Source organism: Piliocolobus tephrosceles, chromosome 12 (genome assembly GCF_002776525.5).
Source record: "Piliocolobus tephrosceles isolate RC106 chromosome 12, ASM277652v3, whole genome shotgun sequence".
Classification (NCBI taxonomy): Eukaryota; Metazoa; Chordata; class Mammalia; order Primates; family Cercopithecidae; genus Piliocolobus; species Piliocolobus tephrosceles.
Window position 1 is genome coordinate 52,115,271 of NC_045445.1, and position 11,998 is coordinate 52,127,268.

An 11,998-nucleotide genomic window follows, 5' to 3' on the forward strand; every position below is an offset into this window, starting at 1 on the left:
CTCTCTGTGGATCAATTTACAGATCATATGGAAATATGCTTATCTTATTGAGAAATATTTCATTTTAGATGTTCAAATACCTTAGCATATTTTAAAAACTATTTCCTATGTGGCCAAAAGAATTCATGTTCTATTCGGTAAAAATTAACCAAAATTAATGGTGCTTTCCAATGGACGCAGGAAACCTTTTTTCTTTACAAAACATGCCCACCCTTTTTTTGTTGCTACTTCCATCAGTGAATTCTTGTTTCACTGAATTTTTTTTACTATAAAAATAAAGCATGATGATAGTTTTAAAAACAAAACAGGAGTATTCCAGAAGTACAGACCCCACTCCCACTCCTTGTCACCTTTCTGACACTCTGCCCCTTAGCTATACTGGAACAGGGAGTCAACTGCAAGGAAAATCCTGGGGACTAGGGGCTGAGGAACTAGAAGTGGAGCGATGGAAGAGTGTCCAGTAGCCCAGGAAAGGATGAAACAATTCCCCAACAAAAAAGTAAAAATTTTCAATAGCCCTCCGAGAAGATACAGCCCCTCCCAGGTAACCAGAGAAAGGCAAATTCTGAAAGCAGGGACAAGGGTCTATTTTGGGCCTCCAGGACGACAAAGACAAAAAAATGAGTGATAGGACCTGATGTGGTGGGGGGAGATGGGACTGGAAGTAAAGGAGGGGGCTCGTACTCTTGGTGGGAGTGGAAATTGGGGACTCAAGCTTACTGGCGATGCAGTCCTCACGTGACCAGGAGCTGACGTGGGCAAAGGTACTTAAAGCCCTGACCGCCGTCCCCCGTCCTCCTCTGGGTACCAACTCTATTGCGCAGCTCGCTGCCGTGCGTTTAACCCAGACGAGGAGGAGGAGGAGAAAATTTCCCAGACTCGGGCAGGTGGGTGCGAGGGTGGGCACAGTCTGGGACCCCTGAATGGGGTAATCTAGGGATGTGGGAGTCGGAGGCCGCGGGTGCCTCGGTCTCCCCCGCTCCTGGCCGGCTTTCCAGACCTGAGGTGCTCAGACGGGGCTCATTTTGTTCGGCGGCGAGGAAAGGGGGAGGGGGAAACGAAAAGACTTTTGATAGAGTTTACGAAGAATCCGCTTACTTCCTGTCCAGCCAGTGTTTTTGGTTTTGTTTATAACATTCAGGCCCGCACCCCGCATCCCGTCCTGTTTTGAGAGGAGGAGGGAAGAGAAATAAACGTTGCAGCGCATAGAAGGCCAGCGGAGAGGTTGGGAAAGGGTAACCAGGAGGCGGGGGTGGGGCATGCAATTTGGTAACAATCTGGGCCGTACACTCCCACCCTGACCTCCCCCACCACCGCCCCCGCACCCTCCCATCACCCAGCCGACCCTCTGTGCTTTGGGAGTGCTGAAAAATGGGTGTACCAGCTGCCGTTGGAGAGATGGCGGGTTTGTCGCTGTCTGGGCTTCACGGGAGGTGGGGGGGGGGGGGGACCCTGAGAGAATCTGGTATTAAACCGCCTTGTTAACTCGCAGACTGCTTTCCAGACACCTCCGGCCCACACAGCCGTTCACCACCCGTCTTTTCAGTCCTGGAAAAGGAATTCGGGTATGCAGGCGGGAGAAATGGCGGTTGTTGGGGGGATTTGTGGAAAGTGGGAGGTAAAGCCCATAACAGAGAAATCGTGGAAAATCTCAACCCTGAATCCGAAAAGGCAGACGTTGAGGTCCCTCTTCTGCAGGCTAATCCTAGGCCTAGGGGCTGGGTAGCGAAAGACTGGTGATCCGGGGGGGGGGGGGGAACACTGAATTGTTTGGCAGCAGTCCCCCATACCGCGTCCCATCCGGCTTTTGCTGCACCCTCGCCCTCGCCTCGCTCCCCTCCCGCTTCGTTGGAGGAGAAGGGGTGTGGCGGTGTGTCCCGGAGAAATGGCGGATGGGGGCGGGGCAAAGCGGAAGGAGGGATTGAGTGCCTGGGGAGCCTGCGCAGGAGGAGGATTGAGAAGGGAGGGTGGGGTGAGAAGAGTTGAAGGAATTGTCCTGGTGCTGATCCATCCACCAGGCTTTCATTGTCTAACGGCGACAGTCTATATTTCTGCTCTTCAGTCTGTCCTTAGGATGAATCTCTAACTGAACTGAAGTAAGGAGAAACAGCCTTGAATCTTTGGAGGTCAGTTTTGGGATTGGAATTGTCTGGGGCCCCCAGGTGTGCGTGTGGCAGAGACCAGAGCAGAGTATGGGACCAGAGGCTCCTCCTGCATCTTCTCTCTTTTAACTTGAAAGACACCCTTGCCCCTTTCCCCGGGACCTTTCTTTTTGGTGCAGAGAAAGGGGCGTGGCATCTGCCTTAGTTAATATTTGGGGGAGGAAAGGTTGAAGAGGAAAAAAGGATCCCTGAGAGGGGGAAAACTTTTGACCCACAGGGTTTCAAATCAGGAAAAGAACCAGAATTCGTCCACCAAAGGCTCAAAAACGCCCTTTCTGATCTGTCCTCAGGTCTGTCTTCTTTTTGGCCTCTGTGCAACTGCAGCTACAGTGGAAAAAAGCAAACTGCTCTTGATCCCAGGAGGTTGGTGTGTGCATGAGCAACATCTAGGGACCTTGGGGGTAGGGAGTGGGACATCATAGCAGAATCTGAGGTCTCTACTGTTTTTCCAGCTCTACACCAGCTTTACCGATGTCTGTACTGCCTCTCGTCCCCCCATTTAGATGCTGCAAGTTGTAGGCATTGGCAGAGCAGGCTAAGGTTGAAGACGTAGAAAACATTAAACTAGGTCTGTGGATCAGCAAACACAGGCCTTGACACCTGTGCCTGGGTGCTAGCCCACCGAGCAAGCGTTGTGTCCCTAAACTCTTCTCTAAGTAAAACCGGTTAGACACGAAGTGAGCAAGAGCCCTAAGCCTCATTTTTATCCTTTACCCCTAGGCCCTGCCTAAGCCTCAGCAGAACTTGTAAGCCTAAACTGAAGAGCCTCACCCGGACGAGCAGGCATCCCTTAACCTTAAGCAAGCCACTTCCACGCCCTGGATCAGTGAATAACCCCAGCTGCACCATGAGCCGCGTTCGGGATGCTGGTTGTGTAGCGGCGGGGATAGTGATAGGGGCTGGTGCCTGGTACTGTGTCTACAAATACACCAGGGGAAGAGACCAGACCAAGAAGAGAATGGCCAAGCCCAAAAACCGGGCTGTGGCTGGGACTGGAGCCAGGGCTAGAGCTGGGCTAAGAGCCGGATTCACAATCGACCTTGGGTCAGGATTCAGTCCCCCAACCCCAGTCCGCGCTGAAGCAGAGGACAGGGCTCAGGATGAAGCCTCTGCCCTGGACACAGTTGGAGCTGAGGCAGTGGCCCCAGCTGCATCCAGCGCTGAGGCTCAGAGTGGGGCAGGCGGTCAGGCCCAAGAGGCAGATGGAGCCGGGGTTGGGCCTAAAGCCGAATCAATAGTTGGGGCTGCAATGGCTTCTACAATTGCACCACCTCCCGGGGTGACAGAGGCCCTTGGGGCTGCAGAAGCCCCTGCAACGACAGGGGCTCCCAAAGTGGCAGAAGCTCCCAGAGAAGCGGAGACTTCTAGGGCAGTGGTGCCTCCTGGGACAGTGGTGCCTACCGAAGCAACAGCACCCACTGAGGTGACCGAGGCTCCTGGGGTAGCAGCACCTACCAAAGTAGCTGAAGCTCCCGGGGTGGCATCGCCTACTGAGGCAGCTGAGACTCCTGTGCCCGCAGTGCCTACTGGGGCTGCAGCACCTACTGGGGCTGCGGAGTCTCCTGGAACTTCTGGTCCCCCTAGAACAGCGGCGGTTCCTGGGACATCAGCCGCCAAGAAAGCAACCCCTGGGGCTCACACTGGGGCTATACCTAAAGCCACATCAGCAACTGGAGCGGTACCCAAAGGTGGAGCCAAGGGTGTAACCAGGTCCCGGAATGGGGGCAAGGGCAAGGGCAAGAAAAGCAAGGTTGAAGTAGACGAACTGGGAATGGGCTTCCGTCCTGGAGATGGGGCTGCAGCAGCTGCTGCAGCCTCTGCTAATGGCGGACAGGCTTTCCTGGCAGAGGTCCCTGATTCTGAGGAAGGGGAGTCCGGGTGGACTGACACAGAGTCAGATTCAGACTCTGAGCCTGAAACCCAGCGCAGAGGGAGGGGAAGAAGACCCGTTGCCATGCAGAAGCGCCCCTTTCCTTATGAAATTGATGAGATTCTGGGTGTTCGTGATCTCAGGAAGGTCCTTGCCTTGCTTCAGAAATCTGATGATCCTTTCATCCAACAGGTAGCTTTGCTCACTCTGAGCAACAATGCCAATTATTCATGCAATCAAGAGACAATCCGCAAATTGGGAGGCCTCCCAATTATTGCAAACATGATCAACAAAACTGATCCCCACATTAAGGAAAAAGCCTTAATGGCCATGAATAACCTGAGTGAGAATTATGAAAATCAGGGCCGGCTTCAGGTGTACATGAATAAAGTGATGGATGATATCATGGCCTCTAACCTGAACTCAGCAGTTCAAGTAGTTGGACTAAAATTTCTAACAAACATGACTATTACTAACGACTACCAGCACCTGCTTGTCAATTCCATTGCAAACTTTTTCCGTTTGCTATCTCAGGGAGGTGGAAAAATCAAGGTTGAGATTTTGAAAATACTTTCGAATTTTGCTGAAAATCCAGATATGTTGAAGAAACTTCTCAGTACCCAAGTGCCAGCATCATTTAGTTCCCTCTATAATTCTTACGTGGAATCAGAAATCCTTATTAATGCCCTTACTCTATTTGAGATTATCTATGACAATCTCAGAGCAGAAGTGTTTAACTATAGAGAATTCAATAAGGGTTCCCTTTTTTACTTATGCACTACATCTGGAGTGTGTGTTAAGAAAATTAGAGCCTTAGCAAATCACCATGACCTCTTAGTGAAAGTGAAAGTTATAAAGCTAGTGAACAAATTTTGATTGGTTATGTACCGTCAAAAGACTTGAAAGAAATTTCTTGATTTTGCAGTCTGGAAGTGTTGAATATTGAAAGTTACTGCTTTTCCACTTGCTCATGTAGTAAAGGGATCCTTTCAGCTGCCAGTGTTGAATAATGTATCATCCAGAGTGATGTTATCTGTGACAGTCACCAGCTTTAAGCTGAACCATTTTATGAATACCAAATAAATAGACCTCTTGTACTGAAAACATATTTGTGACTTCAATCGTGCTGCTTGGATGGAAATATTTTTACTGGTTCTTCTGAATTGACAGTAAACCTATCCATTATGAATGGCCTACTGTTATATTATTTGTTTTGACTTGAATTTATCCACCAAAGACTTCATTTGTGTATCATCAATAAAGTTGTATGTTTCAACTGACAAAAAGTCGTTCTAATGCTTGAATTTAAAACCCAGCTGGAGAGATAAGGTACACAAATACAAAAGGATATATACAAAGATCTATGAAAAATAATAATAATAAATAAATACAAAAGGATTACTAACAGTACCTGGGCATATGCTCTTTGTCAAATACACACCATCTGCTTAAATGAAGCAGAGGTTGCTGAGAAAGTTTCAAGGAGGAAGGGCGCACTTAAGCCGAGCCCTGAAGGACAACATAAAAGGGCATTCCAGGAGGGGGAAATGCTTTGGAAAAAGGCATGAAAGTGAGAAATCCGTTCCTGTGATAGGAAGGTAGCCAGTTTGCTTGGAATGGAAGCCATGGGAAGAGGAATAATGAGAGATAAATGTGAAAATTCAGAGTGAGGAAAGTTTAAGGAAGATCCTGAACCCCAAGTCAAAATATTGAAATAATATCCTGTCATATTATGCAAGTCACTGAACAGTTTTGAATAAAGGAAAAATAGTCTGGTGGCAATATGAAAGATGGATTGGAGCTATGTTGGAGACTGGACATTTATTAGAAAGTTAGAATAAGCCAAGCAAGAGATGATGAGGGGTGAAGTGGGGTGGTGACTAAAGGAACTGTTAGTGTATGATGATAATAAGAGATAAAACAAAACAAGAAGGACGAAGAGCTGCTGCCTGACGCTTGTCTGTGGATCAACAAAGCTGGAGGACTGTGTAACCTCATTCAGGTCCTGAGAGGGAAGAGCCCTCTTTGGGGGGCAACTGAGGAGACAGCACAATGACAAAGTGAGTCACCATTTGGGGTGAGAAAAAAGCAGTGTGGCAGAAAGAATGACTCTTGGCACAGAGCAGTGGTTGGCTTCCTAGGGTTAGAGGTTTAGGCCTGCCGTCTTTTAGAAGAAGAGCACTGGTGAGGCCTTGATAGGAGTCCCCATCCCCACTCCCAAGTTCACTTATGAGCAGGTATACCTTCCTCCCTCCCCTCCCTGGCCCACTGAAGCAATTAGAAAGTGGGAGGGTCCCAGAGATTTTTCCAAACCCAGCCTGCTTTCCTGACACCCTTTATGGTTAACAGTATATTGTATACTTAAAAATTGCAGAAAGAGTAGATGTTAAGTGTTCCAACCACAAAAGGTAACTATATGGGGCAAATGCATATGTTAATTAGCTTGGTTTAGCCATTCCACAATGTATACATATATCAAAACACCATGTTTACCCCTAAATATATACAATTCTTATTTGTTTACTAAAAATACATTTTTAAAAAATTGTTATATACTTCTATATTGGCATGAAAAGACATTAACTACATGTAAGGGCCTGTTGCATCAGTCAAAAAGTCCACACAATTAAAACTGGGTGAAAATTCTTTCAGATGTTTATTATATACATCTCTGTGTATTTTTTTCATAAAATTGGAATCATATTGTATGATAGTGGTTCTTAATGTGTAGTCCATGGGCTACTGCAGGTCCCTGAAACAGTAAGGTCAAAACTATTTTCAAAACAATAGTAACATGTTATTTTCTGTTTTTCACTGAGTTGACATTTGCACTGATGGTGCAAAAGCAATGGCGGGTAGAACTGCTGGTGCCTTAGCATGGATTAAGGCAGTGTCCCCATACTATACTAGTAGTGATTGCATTCTTTAGAACCACACGCTCTAATTTTTTTAATCCAAATTTATTTAAAAATGTCTTTAATAATAAAGTCCTTATTTATATAAAGTATATATGATAAAATCTCAATGATTGAGTGCATGTCTTTTTAATATTCCGTGTGATGAAATAGGAAGTACGCACAAAGCATTTCTGCCGCATAGCTTAGGACAATGGTTGTCTCTAAGGTAAATATTTGCATAATCATTTTAGTTGTACACTGAATTAGCTGCTTTTTTCATGGAACATTAGTTTTACTTGAAGAATGACTGGCAGACAAACTCTGGTTTTTCAGACTTGGGTATTTATTAGAGATTTTCTTGAAAATGAATGAAGTGAGACTTCAAGAAAAACCACTGACAGGATTTGTCACCAACAATAAAATTTGAGCTTTTAAGCAAAATTAGAAATTTATAAAACTTGCATCCACAAATGCAAGCTTGACAGCTTCTCTTGAAGATTTTTCTGAGGAGATCAGTGGTGATAATAATGGAGGTGATGGCCTTTTTTCTTTTTCTCCTAGGAGAAAATTGATGGAGGACCCTAGGGCTTAATGTTGTTCTTACTCAGTTTTACTGTAATCATTGTAACCCATATGACATCGAATCCATGGCTATTTAACAAATAATACAATTGCTGTGGTAACAACATGACCCTGAGTGAGGTTAGACCCAAGAATTTTTGAACCCTTACTAAGGGGAACCTGAAAATATGTCAGTCCTGGAAAAGGACTTCTGGGGTAAGATAGTATTTGAGTTTGTATTTGGAAGATGGATGCATCAGCATCTCCTGGCTTGATACTCACTATTCAGGTAGTCTAACCAGCTTCATCTGCTCTGATTAACAGTGGAAGCTTCCATAATCTTCAGGTGAAACCTGTTCCTGTACAGAGATGTGTGGTCTGGCCTAATAAACTACAAATCACACAATAGGGAAATGCTTTATTTCCTAAGGTCTGGATTTTTGTGCCTTAAATCACATCACATGTGAAAGTACGAGCATAGTTCAGGTGTGGCTAAATCCTAAAAGAGTAGTTCTTTGAAAGATTTAACCTCATGGAATAATAACAATAGGTACCAGAAATTGAACATCAGCTGTATAGTATTCTATTATTCTTGGAGTTCCTGGAGCTGCATTTGTTTCCACCCTTTATCAGGCCAGGTTATTCAACTTTTCCATTGTAAGATCTATTACAATATATTTCCTTAAATTATCTTTTTGTGCTTAAGCAAAAGGTCTCATACTAAGAGTAAGATGAGAGATGGGGTAGTAAGCAATAGAGTCTCATGAAATCATGGGATATTTGGGTTGAGGTGGGCAAAATGCAAATGAGACTTCCTTCCCAATCTGGGGTGGAAAACAGTCTATAATTAATTGAGAGCTTTCCCTGTTACAAAAGTTCTATGTGACAAGGTAATTGCTCCTATAGAACAATTTCATGGGGAAGAGGAATTGAGTGGGATCAGGTATTTGTATCTAGGGACACCAAACAACTTCCAGTGAAAACAATGAGTAGGCTTGAATATGGAATTTAATGTAAAAGATAAAACAACAAGGAATCCTACTGCAAGAATCCTTTCCAGTTAAGGCTGTCATACAGAGATCTCTTGAAGAATGAGTTTAGGAATTGACCTTGTCTATTACTTAACTGTAATATCAGTTGAATTCACCACCTTACCAGGTTTCCTTAGTGAAACTGGAAACACTGGTAGCCGGGATAGGTAATCTGGCAAATCCTGAGCCTCTTTGGGATTTTTGAAAATAGTTCCCACTATGCCCTGCTTATAAAGAAAATAACAATTTGCCTCATATGCCCCCACTGAAATTCGTATTTTAAAATACGAGTTTGATATTTTAAAATATGAGGTTGATAATTCAATATTAAAACCAGAGAATTAGATTTTCAATGTGCCTGACTAGGGGACATAGTTTAGATCAGTCCAAATTAATTGCAGTTAGAGTTCTCACCTATTGTTAATACATGAATAATATATTGATTAGCTCTAGACTTAAGTTAGACGTGAATGGTAAAATTTCAAGAACAACCACTAAAATTATAGAAATAGAGTATATAATATCTAGAGCAATAAAAGAAAAAATGCACTTTGAGAAAATATTTTTAATCCAAAAGTAGGTGAGAAATGAGAAAAGTGAAGCCTCAAAAAAGGAAGACAAATAGAAAGTACATAGTTCAAATGTATTTGTAATCACAATAAGTGAAAATGGCTAAATTTACTTGTTAAATATATATAACGGGATTTTGAAAACCATCTACATGCTAAATAATAAGGATGCAGAAATTTTGAAAGCAAAAAGATAGGAAAAGTTATATCATGTAAGCATTAACCAAAAGGAGGCTGGCATAGCCAAGTAAATATGAGACTAAATAGATTTTAAAGCAAAAAACATTGTTAAAGATAAAGAATGGGTGAATGATTAAACACACTGTTACATCCATAACATAGAATACCATTTGGAAATAAAAATGAATGAACTATTGATACATACAACAACCTAGATTAATCTCAGGGGCATTATACTGAGTGAGAAAACAAATCTCAAAAAGTCACGTACTATGTGATTCCGTTTTTATAACATTCTTCTTTTAGCTTTGCTTTGTTATTGATACATAATAATTGTAGTATTGGTGGGGTACATGTGATGCTTTGATATGTGCCAACAAGGTGTAATGATCAAGGATATTCAGGATATCCACCACCTTAACCATTTGTCATTTCTTTGTGTTGGGACCATTTCAAATCTTCTAGCTATTTTGAATTATTGTTAACTATAGCCACCCTACTGTGCTATCGAACTCTAGAACTTATTTCTTCTATCTGTATGTTTGTACTCATTAACCAATCTCTCTTCATCCCCCGCTACCCGCCTCACCCAGTTCCCAGACTCAGGTAACTATCATTCTACTCTCTACCTCCATTAGATGAACTTTTTTTTGGCTCCCTCATGTGAGTGAGAACATGCAATTGCCTTTTTGTGCCTGGCTTATTTCACTTAACATAATGACCTCCAGTTCTATCCATGTTGCTGCAAATGACAGGATTTCATTCTTTTTATGGCTGAATAGTATTCCATTGTGTATATATAACATATTTTCTTTATCCATTCATCCATTGATGGACACTTAGGTTGCTTTCACATCTTGGTTATTGTGCATAGTGCTGCAATAAACATGGGGGTGCAAGTATCCCATTGATATACTGATTTTCTTTTCCTTGGATAAATATCCAGTGGTGGGACTGCTAGATTGGATGATAGTTCTAACTTTGTTGTTTTTGAGAAACCCCTATACTCTTTTCTGTAATGGCTGTACAAATTTATATTCCCACCAACAGTATATTAGTGTCCTCTTTTCTCCACGTCCTCACCAGCATGTTATTTTTTTGTCTTTTTGATAGTAGCCATTCTAAATGGGGTGAGTTGATATCTCATTCTGGTTTTGATTTGCATTTATTTGATAATTACTGATGTAGAGCATTTTTTCATATACCTGTTGGCCATCTGTATGCCTTCTTTAGGGAAATGTCTGTTGAGATCCTTTGCCCACTTTAATGGAATTATTTGGGGTTTTGCTCTTGAGTTGAGTTCCTTGTATAACAGTCTTAAAATGAAAAAATTATAGAAATAGAAAACAGATTCATGGTTGCCAGGTGTTAGGTGTGGTAGGGTGGGTAGTGTGTATCACTGGAAAGGGGCAGCACAAATGATATCTCTGTGGGGATAGAATAGTTCTGCATCTTGATTGCAGTGGTGTGATACAATGGTATAGAACTATATGATGCATTTTCTACCAGTATCAAGTTCCTAATTTTAATATTGTACTACAGTCATATAAGATGTAGCCACTGGAGGAAACTGTTAGGAAAGGTACAGAAGACCTGTTGGTATTATCCTTGCAATTACAGGTAAATATATAATTATTTCAGAATAAAAGTTTTTAAATGATGATAAAAAGTTAAATTTGCCAAAAAATTATAAATTTATGAGTATATATGAAATAACCTGAAAATATATAAAGAAGCTGGGCACAGTAGCTCAGCCTGTAATCCCAGCACTTTGGGAGGCTGAGGCAGGTGGAGCGCTTCAGGTCAGGAATTCAATAACAGGCTGGCCAACATGATGAAACCCTATCTCTACTAAAAACACAAAAAATTAACCGGGTGTGGTGATGCCTGCCTGTAATCTCAGCTAATCAAGAGGCTGAGGCAAAAGACTCGCTTGAACCAGTGAGGCGGAGGTTGCAGTCAGCCGAGATTGCACCATTGCACTCCAGCCTGGGTGACAGAGCGAGATTCCATCTCAAAACATATATATGTATATATAAAGAAAAATGTTATGGAACTATAAAAGGAACAAATCAACAATCACACGGAAGAATACAACATACTTCTCTAAAGTATTTAAAGAATAAGGAGAACAAAAAGTATTCTATTATTATATCTTGATAGTAAACATATAGAATATTGAGCAATGTGGTCAACAATCTGATTTAATGGACATACACAAAATCCTGCACCAAATAATAGGAGAATACACTTTCTTCTCAAGCATACAGGGACTATTTATAATAATGATAATGAATTTGGCCATAAAACAGATCTCAACAAATTTCCAAGAATCAATGTCATAATAATCACTTTATTTGACCAAAATGCAATTAGGATAGAAATAAATAACAAGGTAATATGTTTTTAAAACCATGTGTTTGGCCGGGCGCGGTGGCTCAAGCCTGTAATCCCAGCACTTTGGGAGGCTGAGACGGGCGGATCACGAGGTCAGGAGATCGAAACCATCCTGGCAAACACGGTGAAACCCCGTCTCTACTAAAAATACAAAAACTAGCCAGGTGAGGTGGCGGGCGCCTGTAGTCCCAGCTACTCGGGAGGCTGAGGCAGGAGAATGGCGTAAACCCGGGAGGCAGAGCTTGCAGTGAGCTGAGATCCGGCCACTGCACTCCAGTCCGGGCGACAGAGCGAGACTCCGCCTCAAAAATAAAATAAAATAAAATAAAAT

The 11,998-nt window shown here is 42.8% G+C and overlaps 1 protein-coding gene across 3 annotated transcripts; it reads left to right on the plus strand.

Annotated features, from left to right (window-relative positions):
• The first annotated feature begins 767 nt into the window (after window positions 1-767).
• ARMCX2 (armadillo repeat containing X-linked 2) lies at window positions 768-5,318 on the plus strand. 3 transcript variants are annotated; one of them, XM_023202904.1, is made up of 6 exons: window positions 768-887; window positions 1,142-1,224; window positions 1,493-1,565; window positions 2,063-2,126; window positions 2,453-2,525; window positions 2,883-5,318. In XM_023202904.1, the coding sequence occupies exon 6, from the start codon at window positions 3,010-3,012 to the stop codon at window positions 4,906-4,908; it is 1,899 nt and encodes a 632-aa protein (XP_023058672.1). In that variant the 5' UTR covers window positions 768-887; window positions 1,142-1,224; window positions 1,493-1,565; window positions 2,063-2,126; window positions 2,453-2,525; window positions 2,883-3,009; the 3' UTR covers window positions 4,909-5,318. The 3 variants fall into 3 exon arrangements, with proteins under 3 accessions (XP_023058672.1, XP_023058675.1, XP_023058673.1); XM_023202907.1 differs by having other exon boundaries at window positions 1,505-1,565; window positions 2,019-2,126; XM_023202905.1 differs by having other exon boundaries at window positions 1,505-1,565.
• Window positions 5,319-11,998: the final 6,680 nt, after the last annotated feature.